The 16,540-nt window shown below is 51.2% G+C and overlaps 2 protein-coding genes across 2 annotated transcripts in view; both read left to right on the plus strand.

Annotated features, from left to right (window-relative positions):
- The first annotated feature begins 1,034 nt into the window (after nt 1-1,034).
- Nucleotides 1,035-3,192, plus strand: LOC139801402 (serine/arginine repetitive matrix protein 4-like). Its single transcript, XM_071755523.1, has 5 exons — nt 1,035-1,420; nt 1,507-1,613; nt 1,833-1,943; nt 2,095-2,213; nt 2,374-3,192. Exons 1-5 carry the CDS (start codon nt 1,145-1,147, stop codon nt 3,096-3,098), a joined length of 1,338 nt encoding a protein of 445 aa, XP_071611624.1. The 5' UTR covers nt 1,035-1,144; the 3' UTR covers nt 3,099-3,192.
- Nucleotides 3,193-3,544: 352 nt separating this feature from the next.
- Nucleotides 3,545-16,540, plus strand: part of RNF123 (ring finger protein 123) — a 47,708-nt gene continuing 34,712 nt past the window's right edge. Inside the window, exons 1-13 of the mRNA XM_071755521.1 lie at nt 3,545-3,683; nt 5,854-6,043; nt 7,073-7,157; nt 9,634-9,713; nt 10,260-10,357; nt 11,516-11,570; nt 11,897-11,982; nt 12,741-12,827; nt 13,356-13,423; nt 14,292-14,417; nt 15,110-15,224; nt 16,039-16,143; nt 16,268-16,393. Of these exons, the coding sequence (XP_071611622.1) occupies nt 5,962-6,043; nt 7,073-7,157; nt 9,634-9,713; nt 10,260-10,357; nt 11,516-11,570; nt 11,897-11,982; nt 12,741-12,827; nt 13,356-13,423; nt 14,292-14,417; nt 15,110-15,224; nt 16,039-16,143; nt 16,268-16,393 (1,113 nt within the window). The 5' untranslated portion in view covers nt 3,545-3,683; nt 5,854-5,961. The remainder of the gene's footprint in view (nt 3,684-5,853; nt 6,044-7,072; nt 7,158-9,633; nt 9,714-10,259; nt 10,358-11,515; nt 11,571-11,896; nt 11,983-12,740; nt 12,828-13,355; nt 13,424-14,291; nt 14,418-15,109; nt 15,225-16,038; nt 16,144-16,267; nt 16,394-16,540) is intronic.

The following is a 16,540-nucleotide window of genomic DNA, read 5'->3' on the forward strand; positions in this document are numbered from 1 at the left end:
AGAAGCCATTGTGACCCACAGGGCCAAGCCACCTATTAAAGGACACTGGGCTCAGGACAGGTGTCAGTGCGACCTGGTGAGGTGAGGAGAGCACACGGGAGGGACGGGGCTGTTGCGGGGCTGCCAGGGGAGAAGGGGGACCCCACACGGAGGGGCTCTGGGTCGGTGCCACGAGCTCACCCGCCTCTTGCTTCTCCCTCACAGTGACCAGAGGAGCACTTCTTGGAGATAGCTCAGCGCTTCTAGAAGAGTTATTCTCCCGACGCTCAACGCTGACGTGCACCATGTCTGCGAGCACAGAGCGAGGTGAGAGCAAAGTGTCCCTCCCGCAGCCCGGCAGAGGGGCTGTGGGGACACTCAGCGTGGGGCCGAGAGCGGCAGAGGGGGAAGCCGGAGCTCCCCAACCACCCCGGGGCAGGGATCCTCCTTCCCTCGGCAAGCGGGAGCCAGGCTGGGCAGGGGGCAGCTACTGGGACCCCCCTGCCTGCAGTGTCCCCTCTTCTCCAAGACTTTGAGAGCCCTGCCCCTCAGCTGGGCAGGGACAGAGCAGGTCCCGGGGACAATCACTCAGAGACGCTTCCCCTGGCCGCTCAGAGCTGCTCATTCCCGGTGACATTTGCTCTCTCCCCTCCAGTGTGCGTGCTGTGTGGCCGGGCAGAGAGCAGCAGCCCCTACATCTGTGGTCCCATGCTGGAGGCACACGGGATCTGTGGCCATACCTATTGCCTGGTGAGTTACCCTGGGGCTCCCTCTGGCGTTCCAACAGGCAGTCCCTGCCTCGCTCCCCTCAACAGCTCCTTGTCTTCTCCCTTCTGCAGCTGTTTGCCGACGGCCTCTTTGAGCACGGCACTGAGAGAGGACATGGACGATGGGATTTTCCCATTAAAAATATTCGAAGTGTAATTGAGGAAGCAGCACAGAAGGTGAGAACCTAACAAAAACCAGGGAGATTTGTGCCAGGAAATGCTTAGAAAAGCTTAGCGCAAACCCCAGGAAAGAAATCCCAGGCCTGAGGCTGCCGCTGATGGGGGCTGCTGTGCTCTTTCCAGCGCTGCTTTGTCTGCAGTGAGAGCGGGGCCAGCATCACCTGCCGTGAGAGTGGGTGCGACCGCAGCTTCCATCTCCCCTGTGCCATGGAGGGTGAATGCATCACCCAGTTCTTTCCTCCATACAGGTATCTCTGCTCCCTTGTTCCCTTCCTCCCAGGAAGAAGAACACAGCACTGCTCACCTCCCATCCCTTTCCTCTTTTCCCCAGGTCCTTCTGCTGGGACCACCGCCCACAGGTGGCACTGGATGTGGCCCCCCGGGACAACATGAGCTGTGTCATCTGCATGGAGCCTGTGGGAGACAGACTCTCCTACAGCACCATGGCGTGCTCAGCATGCAGAACTGCCTGGTTCCACAGGAGCTGCATCCAAGTAGGAGCCATTCTCTCACCTGGGCAGCACAGCAGTCTCTCTGCAGCTCCAGGGCCTCACTCAGTCTCCTTCTGCTTCTCCTACAGGAGAACGCTAAACATGCTGGTATTATGTGTTTTATGTGCCCGGCCTGCAGAGAAAGGGATGTCTTCGTTGTGGAAATGATGACTATGGGAATCCTGATCCCATCAAGGTTGGTGTCTTGGAGTTTTTTTTACAACTCAAAAGTCTCACTGTGGTGAGACTGTGGTCTCACTGCTGTCCCAGCAGTCCTGGCCATCCACTGTCCCCTGAGTCTGGGCTTCAGCTTCCTGGAGGACTGGGAAAGAGGGCAGCAGGGAAGAGAAGGGATGCCCTGAATCTGGTCTATGCTGGGGCAGCAGGGACTCATCAATTTTGCTTTCTCCATTAGTCTGCCATCGTGGATCACAGATCCTTCTCCAGCATCGGAGGAGAGGCACAGCCACTGTGATGCCAGGGAGTGCCTTTGCCCAGGAGGCAGGGAGCAGGTGGAGGAAGAGGGGTAAGTTGCCCAAGCTGCACCCTGGGGCTCTGCACGGGATCTGTCTCACCAAGGACAGGAAGCAGAAGGACAAAGAACAAGAGCGATGCTGGACAATTCCTGTGCTACAGCCACTTTGTCCTCACAGTCATCAATCCATTTGCTTCCCCAGGCCCTGGCAACTGCTCCTGTGCTGCTCCTGTGCTGCCGAGGGCACCCACAGAGCCTGCTCCAGTTTGGGGGACAGCACAACCAGCTGGCAGTGCGCCGGCTGTGCTGGCCCCAGCATTGGTAAGTGGCAAAGCAGCCGGGTGCCCCCCTGGGCAAAGGCAGGGCCCAGGCTGGGCTTGGCAGAGCCTTTGTGCTTCGGGAGGGCTGGGGGCCCCACTCTGGGCTGCCCTGACTCAGGCTTGAGGGACCATTCCCTTGACTTTCCTGCTTCCCCTTACAGCATCCAGCGTCACTGCGGTGCTTGGTGGCTCCAGCTCCCCAAGCCAGGAGGCAGCAGGGGCCTCCCGCATCTCCCCAGCGCTCGAGAGCAGTGACACAGCAGCACCGAGAGCTGAGAGCATCTCCCCCAGCCAAACAGCAATGGGGCCAACCCACAGCCTTCCTGCTCCTGAGACCAGGGGCGAGGGCTCCACCAGGCAGCTGCCATCAGAGGCCTCCCGCAGCTCCCCAGTGCTCGAGAGCGGCCGCCGCTCCACTCCTACAGGGCCCATGCGGGTGCGAGATCGCTCTCGTTCGCGACGTCGCGCCCAAAATCCCTACACCCGGCCCAGACAACGCCGTGACAGGAGGCACTCAGCAGCACCGCAGGCTGACAGCAGCGAGAGCAGCTCCCCCAGCCAGGTAGCATCAGAGGCCTCCAGCCCATCTCGAGTGCTCCAGAGCGGCCGCCGCTCCACGCGTTCTGGGTCTCTACGGCTGCAAGATCGCTCCCGATCGGGACGTCGGGCTCAAACTCCTGACAGCCAGCCCAGACAAAGCCGTGGCAGGAGCCACAGAGCAGCACCAAGGGCCGAGAGCAGCTCCCCAAGCCAGACGGCAGCAGGGGCCTCCCGCAGCTCCACAGCGGGCAACAGCGGCCACCGCTCCAGGACTGGGCCCGTGCGGGTGCGAGATCGCTCACGTTTGCAACGTCGAGCCCAAAGACCATACAGCAGGCACAGATGACACCTTGGCAGGAGCTGCAAAGTAGCACAGAGGGCTGGGAGCAGCAACCCCAACACGGCACCAACGGGGACATCCCACAAATCTGTACAGCGGCCAGGGCAAAGACATGACATGTGCCATCTCCAGCTTCTGCTCCTGATCCCCTTCAACCAGTTATTTAAGCTCTTGTATCTGTTATTATATCTATTATTAAAGCTGTTGTTATAGCTGTTAACCTCTGCACTGGCAGGTTCCACGGTCATGTCTTTGCTTCCCCCTCCGCCACTCCCTTTGTCCAGGGGCAGCATTAAGGGCCTCTGTCCAGAGCATGGCTTCTCCCCGGGGCTTGGCTGCCCCTTCCCCGGACTTCCCGTCTTGCAGGCTGGCCTTGACCGCCTGCCCAGCGCTCTGCTCATGTGCTTCGGGCGCCTCTGGCCCCGGACTGTGCTCACTTTCCTCGGGGCCGGGAGTATCTACCCCTGCCCCTGAGGGGGTGGCCCGACCCGGTCCGCCCGCCTCCACTGCCCGTCTCCCAGCAACGCGGCCCGCCCGCCATGGCCCTCGCGGCTCGCCGTAGCGCGGTGGTGGTGGCGCGGCCGGGCAGGGGTGAGTGCGGCGGCCGCCAGGCCTGGTTCCCCCCCAACCCCCGGGCTCTCCCATGCCCTCCCCAGCAGTGCGGGGCCCCTGCTGAGCCCAGCCCGGGGGCTTCATCTGCCGCTGAGAGCTGGGCGCTGGGACTGGGGGATCTCGGGGGTGCGGCCGGGCTTAGGAAGCGTCGTCCGCTTTCGGGGGTTAGGCACCTGGTTGGGGAGTGTCTGGGGCTTGGAGGCAGTGAAAAGGTGCAGGGCTGCGCCCAATTTTGCGGGTGTCTGCGGTTGCAGCAGCGCTGCCCGGTTGGTGGGTGTCTGTAGGTTTGGGGTGCTGCCGGCTGCGGGACGTGCCCGGTGTTGTGATCCATTCGTGCATTGTTCAGTGGTGCCCGGTGATTCAGTTTGGGGGTGCTCCTGAGTTGGGGGTGCCACAGAGCCCCGCGCGGAAGGCGGAGCCGTTTCCCGAGGCACGGGGGTCCCTGGGCTCTCCCTGTCGCTGCCCGGGGGGAGTTCGGCTCGCTAAAGCTGTGTTTGCTGGTCCGGCTTCTCGGCCTCCTCGCCTGCCTCCAGCGGGCTCCGTTGAAGACCTGGCTTTCCCCCGGCTTGTTCCTTCTGCCCTTCTGCTGAGCGAAGAGGGGAGGTTAACCCGTAGCCAAGCTTCTGCATGGCACATGGGACCAGCGAAGGGGCAGATGTGTGTCCCTCTGCTCTGCCCTTTCTGTGACCTGTTGAAAGCATCATTTGCTAAGGAAAAAAACCCCAGAAACAAACAAACAAAAAAACAAACCAACGAAACCAAGCCTTGCACGGCAGCAGGGCATCTGGTATGGTGCAGTGTGCCCATGCTGCATTCTGCCCGGGTGTTCAGGCTGCTCCAGCAAGCCAGGAGCTGAGCCAGCCACCCTGGGCAGAACGGGGGGACTGGGGGCACTCTGCCACCCTCGGGTGTTTTTAATTTGTCCAGACAGAGGTGAAATTATGTCTCTCATGTCTAGAGTACTTTCAGTGTAGCACACACTGGGCTGTCTGCTGGTTTGGTAGCAAATGGTGTGATTCTGTTTATAATTTAATTGTTTTATTCCTTGTTTTGCATCTCTGATGCAGATCTCTCAGGGCTGTTGATCTAGGATGGCTTTTGCCTTTTTCCTGCAGTTTTGCTGGGCAGAGAGATGCTGGGCACTGCTGCTCACTGCTGGATGCTGGGGAGGCCCTGAGGAAAGGGTCTGTAGCAAATCCTGTCCTGGGTTTAGCTGAAGCTCAGGTGATCTGCCAGTGGAGCTGTTGTCGTTCTTGTGTTACTTGGCAAGCTCACCAACTTTTCCTGGTTCACCTTAATTTCTGCTCTGAATGAGACTGCTGGCAAGTGTTTAATTCTCACAGCCTTTGTTCCTGTTGTGTCTTCCTGCTGCTCTGCACATCAAAGCTGTTTGTCTAGTGAATGAGGAGACTTCCTGTGATGTTTGGCTATCAGGGCAATCAGAAACAGGAGAGGAGTGCAATTGACATTTTGAAGCTGGGTGGCACTAGCAGCTGAATTTATTCTTTTTCTCCTGGCAGCTGTCACATCAGCTATGATGTGACACCTTTGCATTCTAGGGACATCAGGAAGGGTCATGAATCTTTAGTCTCGTGGTAGGTTTTCACCTGTAGATACTCCTACCTGCATTTGCTTTTGTGCCTGCAAACTGACAGCTGGTCTCTGGGTCTTTTGCTTGGTATTCCCTTGTAGTCCACTTTATCTGTGTTTTTTCTTTCTACTTTGGATAGCAGAGCAATGTAATAACCTTTTATGTAGAAGATTAACCAGCTGCATATTTCTCCGAGAATACAGTGAGGGAGAGAAAGGCCAAAGTATCTTATCAGGAGATGGGTAGAAGTGTGATGAAGTTGCTCGTGCCAGTGAGGTTTGGCAGAGGTGCTGATGCCCAGAGTGCCTCTGGCTCAAACTCCGTGCAGAGGTTGCCTGATTTCCTGGTGTTGTTCTGCCTGTGCCTCTGGAGTTCAGTGTCTGTGGCTGTCTGGAGTGTGGCTTAATGCCTTGTCTGCTTTGAGAGGATTTGAACTTTTGAACAGGTGGGACTGAGAGCAGGGTTGGAGTTAGGTGGCTTTGGGCTCTTGAATGATGTTGTTAGTGCAAGAACTGGCTATTTTTTTTTTTTTTTACTTACCCCCGTTGTTCAATCCAGGTACATTGATCTCTGAGAAAGGGAGAAGTCTGAAGGCAGCATCCTCCCCAGCAGGTTTTGTTTTAGGAATCTGTCTTATGTTTACTCTGGAAGTTGTGCTTGTGAAGAATGACATCGAGAGGTGCTGGGACTGCTTTCTCGAGGAAGAACTACAGGCTGAGCACCGAGCCAGAGAAATCCAAGGTCACAGGTATGGGCCTGTATGTGCCATGTAAAAGCAGCACCACTGTGGATCTGGTGAGTGCCTCTTGCCTCACTTGAGATCCACTGCCTTCCAGTTGCAGATACCTCACTGTTATGTGGGGTGAAGGGCTGAAACTGAGTAAATCCCTGAACTGAAATGAGGTTTTTGGGAGGGATGTTCCTGTAGTACTAAGAACTTCAGAAACTCATGCTACAGTGCCCTTTTTTCAGCACACAGCCCTGCCCCGTGAGGCTGGAGAATGTCATGTTGTCTGCCTTTGTCACATCTGATTCAGGGAGTTCCCTTTCCAGGGTGGATGGTTTCTCAGTTCCTCAGATAAATTATTTCCTAGAAAATTTTGGTACCTGCGAGGCAGTCTGTTTTCTTTGGACTTGCCAGTCCAGCAGAAGTGTGCTTATGAGTCAACAAATTTGGCATTTGAGGGCACTGTTGGACTCAGAAATAAAGTGTGCAGCATCAATGGGACACTGGGGATTGTTCTGCACAATGGAAGCTCAGGTCATACCTTGTAAAGAGGGCTGTGGGTCAGACAAAATGAACTGCATCTGCAAGCCTCTCTGCCTCAGCATCTTGTAGTGCAGTTAAGAGATGTGGGTACTTAAAATGTCCCAGGTTTGAATAAGACATCAGGAATTGTAGTACTGCTAAAAAATTTTATTTTAATTTTTTTTGGAAATGAAATTGGATTCTCCAGCTTTGAAGTTACTTTATCTGGAAGCAGTACAGCAGGATTCCTGAGGATGTAGTTCCACCTGTGGGGACTGCTTTATAGCCTCCCCCCTGCTATTGTAGAGCAGCTCAAACTGGAAGGAGCCCGTGTTGTGGAGAGGTACTCTATAGTGCTCCTAGTGAAGACAGTAACATGACAAATTGCTTCTTGAAGCTGTGTGTTCTACTGTGCTGAGCTGCAAACTTGAGCATCATTTTCCCCTAGTTACCAATTTCTTGCATGAAATCAATGTTTGTATTCACCTCCTGGATCCCTAAACTTACTTCCCTTCTGTTTTTCACAAGGGATTGTGAACAGCAGGCTGCTGAATGATTATCTGCATCGCGTCTTCACCAGCACTGACGGGAACCAACCTGCAGCTGCTTACAGGTATCAGACTTCTCATTCACTAGATGACAGTGCTGTGTCAGTCCCCAGATATACAACACTGTGGTGAAAGGAAAGATCTTTTAGTGCCACACAGTAATCTTTGTTAAAAGCAGAGCAGCACCGTGTTAGAGAAATGACTGTTAGGTCTTGTCCTTTAATGGCTTTTAAAAATTGCAGGGCTTGCTAGGAAGGATACTTCAGATTTTTTTTTTCCCATGAAAAACCCCTTATAGAAAATCACTAGGTGATATTTCTGAAACAGACAAGTAGGCATTCATCTGACGGTTCCTGCTCCCTCTTCATGGTTTAGAAAGTACAGAATGCACAGGTTTTAGGCACAGGAATGGAAAATAGGTCATCAGTGCCCTGTAAACTAAAAGCTAGGTTATTACTGAATACCATACATTTCTCAGACTGTGGAACTGTTGGTGCTTTTGTTAGTAGTAGTCAACAAAGGAAAAGGATACAAAATTCCTGTTCAACATCTGTTTTCTTCTGCCTGTTTTCAGTTCTTCTTGACCTTGCAGTCCAGAAACTTGTAGCTTTGGATGAGAAAAAATTGCCCTTGTGTTTAGCTCTTTAGCCAGAGGCAAGTCAGACAGGTTCAGGGCAGGTAGAGAGTGGTAGAGCAAAGCAGGCTTGTAGCTCCTTCTGGCTGACAGTGCAGCAGAGTGGCTGGAGTCACATTCCATGGGCTATACTTAGTGCTGCCAGCTCATATGTGAGCTCAGAGCTGCTAAAAATAGCTCTTGGCTCTTGCTGCTCTTGGTGAGCTTGGGTTATGGCCGGGGAGGCAAAGTGGGTCATGTTTCTTTGCCATGAGCTCTCCTGCCAGCATGCCTTGCAATATTCCATCTGCCTAGGCATTTTGCTTTTCAGTAGTTCTAATTTATTTGCCTGGTGATTACTAACTTGAAAGCACAGATTGGTACTTTGTTGTACTGGTCCCTTTCTGGTTTTTTTTCTCCCTTCCACCCTTTTCCCTGGACTAGGCTGTTTGGTAGAAAGCCCAGTAGCAGTCAAATAGGTCTTGAAAATAACATTTGCCATATGGGAGCAGCATTTATGGTATGACATTTTGTCTTCAGAGTCCTAATTCCTCAGAGATGAGGTCACTGCTGACATCTCTCTGACTGTCTTATGCTCTCCTAAGCTCCTTCCAGAACTCTTCCTCCATGCTGGCTGCTGATGAGGCTGCTGTGCTGAAGCCACCCTCTCTCATGCCAACCAAAACTGATTCTTGGTTAAAGAATCATCTAGATTAAAAAAATCATCTAGATTAAAAAAATCATCTAGATTAAAAAAGGTCTCTCACCACTGTCTTATGGAAACACCTAGTCCTGGAGAAGTGGGAGATTGTTCCACAGGTGACTTTGGATGTGGGAAGCAGGGATAGGAGCAACTGGTGACTCCCATGGTAAAAGGAGAGAGTCCCTCAGGAGCTGTAACATGACCTGTGCTATTCTGTGTATCCCTGGGAGACTTGGAAAGGGAGAGGATGAGGTGGGAAAGTTTGCTGCTGTTACAGCAAAGTAAAGGTAAGGTGGCTGTGAGGCAGTGACTGGATAATGAAACACTCTGTGAAACTCGGTGTAGGGAAATTCAAAGTGTTGTACTGAAAGGGGAAGAGCCTCAACATCATGCACAGAATGATGAGCCCTGAGCTGATTTTTTACTGGAAGGAATGAGATGGGAGTGGGAATACTGTCTTTATTAAGTCAGAAGAAGAAAGTAGGAAGTTAGAAGTTTATAGGAAGGGGATGTTGGATAAGGAAAACTATTGTGCCTCTGAATAAATTAGTGGCTTAATCTCATCTTGAGTAACAGGTGGTCTTGCCAACTCCAAAAGGGTATTTTAGAGCTTTAGAGGTTTTGAGAAAGGGTAAGTTAGATGTCTGGAAAGGCACTTACACAAGAAATAACCAAATAAACCAGCCTTGGAAAGAGAGAACTAGGGGAAAGCAGTATGAGAAAGTTCTCTAAAATTGTGGCCCAGAGGGACTGCATGAGAGACTTCTCAGTATGAAAACAAAGTGCTTTTGGCTGTAGTCAGAGAGAGGATGCTGGGCTAGCCTGACCTTTGTCTGAACTCCTATTGGTGCTGCTGTTGTCTTTTCTGTTTCTTTGTAGTTTGAAATACTTGGGGGAAAAAAAGTAATCCTGACTTATGCCATGTTTTTGTGATGCTGACTGCAGCAAAGCCACAGTGATTGGTAGTAAGCTGGTTTCTTACTGCCACAAAATACCCCCAAGCAGACTGAAGGCTTTAAGATCCTTTGTTACCTACTTTGCTTGTTCACATTATATTCAGTCCCTGCTGCATTCACTGCCCCACCACGCTGAGCAGCAAATTCCTCTCACTCATGAGAAAAAACACATATTGACAGAACTTTCTGGTTCATGTTTCACAGCACAGGACTATGCAGACACGTGTGTCTGTGCTGTAACTTCAAAACTTTGCATATTTCTTCCCTAGAAAGCACCTGACGTTCCAGAACCTGCAGGAGCACCTTGAGCGTTTGCTAGCAGAGGAGAATGGCTCTGACGACAGTCGAGGTAGGAGACACTGAGAGTCTGTCCAGTTTTTGCTTCTGCTTGTGGTGCCTAATTGGGAGGACAAGTTGTATCATGAAAGGCAGTTCCCTGAGAGAGTGTTGTTCAGCCCTCCTATGCTCTATTTTAATGTACCTTTAAACCCTGCCTGTGAGGGGCTTATCAGTCATCCTTGGAGTGGGTCTGCTTGCAGATAGAGGAAGCATATTTCTAGGAAAAAAATGCCTGGAAAAGCAGTTTTGGGGCAAATGTTGAAGATATTTCACTGATGATGATATGCAGAGCCATTGCTGTCAGCAGCAGTGTGGAGTGCTATGCTCAGTGAGAATACAGAGGCTTGTTGGCAGTTTTTACATACTGGTCTCCACTGTGGGCCTCAGGCTGTTGCCTGTATTCTTGCTAGCATCTGTGTCCCTGAAGAAGTCAGTGTTCTTCTTGTGCTGTAGCAGGATCCACGAGCTGTTGCGTTCTAGCTGGAGGCACTCATCAGGCTCACAGCTAAATCCTGCACAAATTTTCCTAACAGGTTTTCTGCAACTCTTGTTTCAGATCAGGTAGCAGAGGGCCGGCTTGGTCCCTCTGCTGTGGTGTTGGACCACACGAGCGGTTTTGAGGGGCTCCTGCTTGTTGATGATGACTTACTTGGGGTGAGTGTGATGCTGAGCGCAGCAGAAAATGGTTTTGTGCGACTACAAACACTTTGGGCTTCTTGGTTTGCTCCTCATAACAGATCCCTGTTATCCCTACACTGGCTTTGTAGTGTGTTGCAAATGGAGTCTACCCTGAAAGCTGTGGGATCCTGGAAGAAATGAGGTCTCCTGGGAAAAGAGATAGCAGTACCCCTAAGTATCAGCAAGCACTGAGTAGAGCTGTGAGGAAGTGAAGGGATTACCTTGGCCCAGGGGCTCACTGAAGATCTTGGCTAAGCAGAGGAAAGGCCAGCAGCCAGCTTTCCTGTCCCGTCCTCCAGCAGACTGCCTCTTCCTTCCTTCTTGGCTTCTCTAATGGTGGCAGGAGGCTGAAGATGAGGCTTTCCTTTCTCTTTGTTTCCACTAGCTCCCTGCTTGCCCTTTAGCTGATGTTCCTCATGCAGCAATTCAGCTGAAAGACTGGACTGGAATTTAATCCTCTCCTACTTCAGTAATTTCTGCACTCTTTTCACCCTTTCACTGAGCACACACATCCTGTGCTCCTGTGCTCATTCTTTTCTTAATCTATGCATCCGTTTTTACCTCTTGCAGAGGAGGCTGCCCTGGTCTCCTCTTTCCCACCCAAGCTTACCTTGGCTATACCTAAGTCTTGACCTCCCTTCAGAGCATGCTGGCTTGCCTGTGAATTCCCTATTGCTGCCTTCCTCTCTTCTTCATGTCTGTCTTCTTCAGGTCTGTCCTGAAACTGAGACAGTCAGGAGTTAACAGGAGCTTCTGGGCAGCACGTTACCTGCCAGTCCTGGGCTTGTGCCTGGACACCCCAAATCTATAGTTTGTTCTGACTTGTCCCAGATTCAGATGTCTTTCCTATGTATCCATCACTTTTGCACCCCTGTCTCAGTTCACTGGAACTGAGACCTCTGGGGTGATATGTCACCACATTGCCCTTGTACTGCTGCTGTGTTGGGGTTTACAGATGAGCTGTGGGAAGGACCTGGATGGTTCCCCAGGGCCTGCTGGCTCAAAGTACAGCTGCTGGGATGGGGAAGATGTCTCATCTTTCCCCTCCACTGTGTTCATGACTAGCTCTCCACCTCCCTTAGGATCAAAACTATCTTTTTGCCTGACTAAAATATCATTTTTTTGTTGTTCTAGGTGATTGGCCACAGTAACTTTGGGTCCATCAGGGCCACGACATGCGTGTATAAAGGTAAGGAAAGAAACCAGGGATGGTTTGAGAAAAGACTCTAGGAAGAGTGTATGGGGAGTCCCACAGCTAGAGAGCTCAGGAAATCTGGAATATGTTCCAGATCTTGAGCCCTTTCTTCACCAGTTCATCCACCAGCTTTTCCAGTTAGTGAGAAGGATGGAGAATTCTGTGATGTCAGAGTGAAGAGATAGGAGGGGAATGCTGGGGATGTCCCAAAGCTGCTTTTTGTGTCACAGCTATTTCTGTGGGAGCAGTGTCAGGTTCTGTTTCTCTAAAAGTGAGCCAGGTGGCAATGATTTACTGTGTAGCATCTTTTTTTCTTTCAGGGAAATGGATTTACGAGGTGCTCATCTCCTCCCAGGGACTCATGCAGATTGGCTGGTGTACTCTCAACTGCAGGTTTAATCAGGAGGTAGTGTAGCTGCTGCATGTAGCACAGGGCTGCTCTCTGTTCCTCCATAGCTTTTTAGGTCAGTGTGGAGCATGTCATTGGTACTGTGCTCCTGCTGGCAGTCTGTGCCCAGCACCAGGTCTGCTCTTTTAAAAAACTTTACTGTACTCTCTGGTCAGTTCAGAGACTGGTGCACAGAGTGAAGGCCTCGCATGCTGGGTGCATAGCAGTGCTCCTGCTGCATGTAACCACTGCTGGACATTGGCTTTCAGCTCGTGTCTTCTCTGGAGGATGTGCGGGTCTGTGGTGCTACCAGCCTGTCCCTCTGGATGCCCTCAGCAGCTGGTGCTATGGGGCTTTTTTGCCCAGGAGAGGCAGGCTCAGGCCAGCTCTTCTGAGGCAGCATCCAGAGGGACATCCCAGGTGGGATGTTTGATGCTGGGAAGGGATGTCAGCTTCAGTTTCACTAAGTTGCCACTGCAACATGTGAAAGGGGAGATGATGGGTACCCTGGTGTCTGCTTCCACAGAAGCTGGAAGTGTAGGATGCCAGTATTATTCTTCTGACCCAAAAATGAGTAGGGAGTGGTGTATTTATCCAAACTGAAGATCACAAATCACTGGATTTACTCCTGGAGTGAGGACTTTTCACAGGCAGAACATGTACACTCTCAGCTGCTCTCCCTCTCTGCTGGTCTTCCCCTTAAAACCACTCTTGGAATGAGAATGGTCCTCTGTGCTTGGTCTGGTCTGAGTCTCCTCTTTCATGCTTTGGTGCAGGAAGGAGTTGGAGATACACCCGATTCGTATGCGTATGATGGGAACAGGGTGCGCAAGTGGAATGTGACTACGACCAACTATGGCAAAGTGAGTAGCTGTCCTCCCAGGTATAGGATGTAGAGTCAGGAGAAAAAAGCAGGTGGCTCCTTCTCCTGCCTGGCCTCTGCTGGGCCTTGTGAAATGCCCTCAAGCTGTTCTCCCTGCTTCAGTCTACTTGTGGGGAGGCTGTGTGCCAGCAATAGTTTGTACTTCAGGGGTGCTGAACGTGCTATGTAGGTGATTTGTTTAGCAGCCTCAGCAGACTGATTCCCAGCATAGTGCTGCTGTTGGTCTCTGGAAGGCTCTGGTTCTCTAGCATGTCAGAGGATGATGTAGTGTTGGGATAAATACACGTTTGATCCTGTGCATGTTACTAGTTCTGCAGGGAAAAAAGATGCCAAGCAAAGGCCCAAGTGGCTTATGTGCAGCTTCCAGAAGTGTCTGAAAATGCTTCATGAGCTGCCGTGAGAAGTACCTCTCCAACTGAACCACAAGGGATTGTTTGGGTTGCAGTCGTTCTTCTGATGTGGGAACACCCTGGATATATGTTTAACATTTTCTCTCCCTTTACTGCAGTCTTGGGCAGCAGGAGACATCGTCAGCTGTCTGATAGACCTCGATGAGGGCACCATTGCTTTCTGCTTGTAAGCATCTTTACCCAGTTCCCTGCTTTGTTGATTTTCTGTGTGTAACATAAAGGTTTTCTCACTGCTCAGCAGGCTGCTGAGTCCTATTTCTCCACTCTAAGTTCCTTGGTAGTTCCAAGTCTTTGCTTTTCTGCTTTATGTTCAGAAATCATATAAATGGGCTGTTAAGTCTCTTAAATTCAGGGGAGAGCATTTGACAGAAAGACTTTCCAGCTGCAAAGTCTGTAAAGTTTGCTAGGATTTTGGAGGGGAGGGCATCTCTTGTGATGCTTAATGCTACAGCTGGCTGAGCCACACTAATGGCTTTTGTGGTCACTGTAGACCTTGCTTGTCCTAGATTCACAAAGACCTGTGAAAAGGCTTATAAATCTTCATCCTCCAACTCCAGTGCACAGTTCAGGCCAGGCTGAATAAGAATTGTTTCCTGGCCCTAAACTGCAGCTGGCGATAAATCAGGTATATTGAAACACTTTTAGATGCTCCATGTCATCCTTAAGGGAATAGTAGATTGAGAGCATTATCCTTCTATTTCCACCAACACCAAAGGGGTGAGGCCAAGAATGTCTCCTGCCCTTAAAATGTCCTGCTGGTTGGGACATTTTGTAGGGATTTGGGTTGTCCTTGAAGCTGAGTGCATGTGGTGCAGTCTCCATTGCCATCCTGTGCTATGGAATGAGAACAGGAGTGCTGCTGTGCTTCCCATGGCTGGTACTCAGCAAAGCTGTGAACACGTGTCCCAGGTAAAGAGTGACAGGAGGTGTGACTGACTGATGTGTTTGGAGGGGAAGGCAAATACCTGGATTGCCCAGTTGACCTCAGAACCTTCCTACTGTGACTAAAATATTGTGGGTTTTCCTTCTTTCAGGAACGGCATATCCCTGGGAACCGCTTTCGATAACATCACGAGGGGTGCAGGAATGGCTTACTTCCCTGCCATCAGCCTCTCCTTCAAAGAGTCTGTTGCTTTTAACTTCGGCAGCCGCCCACTCCGATATCCTTTAGGTGTGGGGGGAGGTCTGAAGGGAGAAGAGCCTGTCTTGAGGCCATCTTTGTAGGCTATGGAATATACATATCTGATCGCAGTTCGCTTTCTTCTGTGGGCACTTGGGCACAGAGCAAGGTCGAGGAGAGAAGCAGCAGATCCCCCCTCAGCTGGAGCAGAACTTCAGGGCACACAAACCTCAGTGCTGGTCCCCAACAGTTTCTGAAATGAGATTTGTTTTAATCTCTGAATCAGCAGCTACTGCTGTAGCTGGGGCTGCCTTTTTCCAGGCACTCACAGCCTGCAAAGATCTCACTCTAGCTGGAAACCCTGGTGCTGCTGGGCCTCTTGCCTGCTGGTTGCTTCTACCTCCCAGCCACACAGGACCTCTGATGTGGTAGGTGCACTGCCTGCTGCCTTCCTATGCAAGCACCGAGACCTGCAGCTCCTGTCAGGGCTGTGCCTGTCTGTGGCTGTAGTGGAGGCTCCTCTTGGCCTTTCTGGTGGGAGCAGTAGGGAAGTCCTGACTGCTTGCAGTAGTGAGGAAGAGGGGATAAGAGCTTGTGGCTGATCATTCTTTTAGAAGGCACTGTGGTTTGAACTGTGACCGAGGCATGAGCTGGTATAAAGTGAAATAGGTGTAGCCTAACAAAAGAAATCTCAAAAGGATCAGATTGCATCTTTCCTTAACACCTGCCTACTTATCCAGTGGAAGGTTACCGCCCCTTGCAAGATCCTCCCGTGGCAGACCTGGTGAAGGCTCGAAAGCTGTTGGGCTACTTGAAGAATGTGATCCATATTGGAATAGATGTGGCAGTAAGCTCATGTCACTGGGCAGGGCTGTGGGGCACCATGCTGGGAAATACGGTTCCGCGCTTCTCGGCACATGCTGGCAGCTCGGATGTTTTCTTACTCAGGAGGGTCTCAGTGCTTGCGTGCTTTTGCCTGGGGAATGTGTGTCCCTGGAGCTCTTTGGCTTGCAAGACTCCTGATAGTTCCAGGACTGAAGCTAAATCATAGTGGGCCTTGTTGTTCTCAGTCCCTATGAAGTTTCATTCCTAGGATGCAAGGGCTGATGTTACTTGGGGTCAGAACTGCTGGATTTGATTTTGCAGCCTTTAAAGAAGAATTTCCATACCCAAAACTTTTTACTGATGTCCTGGTGCAGTGATGTGGTGAAATTTTGGCAGATCTGCCTTGAGAACTGTTTTGGTTGTGGCACTTTTCTCTAGAAACTGTTTTTTTAGTGCTAGGATGAGAGATGATCTGTTTATGCCCAAAGCATAAGGAACACCATCTGCTCTGGTCTTGGCTTGACTGGCAGCCTGCTGTACTAGCTGGCCTCCTCTGTTGGGATCCCCATTTACAAACGATCACGTGCACTTGAACTCTTTTGGAAAAGCAGACTGTCAAGGTGCTTGCATGTGGCTGATAGTACTGACACCTGGACTGCACTGCAGTTCTCCAGAGGCAAGGGCCTGGCTTTGCCAGACAGAATTCCCATATCCAAGGTTTTCAGTGCAGTCAGACACAGGACACTAAACAGCAGCTGCTCCAGCCCACCAATTCATTCATATGGGTGAACTGGGCTGGATGTAAGCCCTGTGTTTTTTTGGGGTTGTCATTGCAGGAGGGGAAGCTGGTGGAGAAGGACACATCCATGTGGCAGCTGCAGGGAGAACCCACAGTATTGATTACACTGGCCCACATCTTCAATTATTTCTCTCCTCTCATGGTGAGTTTTGCCTGCCCGTTGAAAGTTTCTGTAGGTGCCTTGCACCTGCTGTGCTTGCAAGGGGAGCTTTTGCTGGGAAGTGACTGTGCCTTGGAAGACTGTTGACCTGACTGTCTGTCTGTAGTGCAAGGTGTACCTGGTAGAAGATGTGCTCATGACCTTCCTGTTGAGCATCCTTGAGCAAGGAGGAGCAGTGGAGGCCCATCCCCTTATTCAGCAGCTGCTGGATCTCATGTGGCTTCTTATGGAGGTGAGTTATTACAGTGCTGGTTCAACCCCAGGGATCACAGGGTGACCGTGGGACATGCTGAGGACATGAACTGTCCCTAGAAAATGCTAGTAGTGATCAGTTTCTTTCCCTTCCTGGTGACAAGATCCCTTTTTTTTGTGTTAGACG

The sequence above is a fragment of the Heliangelus exortis genome, chromosome 12, assembly GCF_036169615.1.
Source record: "Heliangelus exortis chromosome 12, bHelExo1.hap1, whole genome shotgun sequence".
Classification (NCBI taxonomy): Eukaryota; Metazoa; Chordata; class Aves; order Apodiformes; family Trochilidae; genus Heliangelus; species Heliangelus exortis.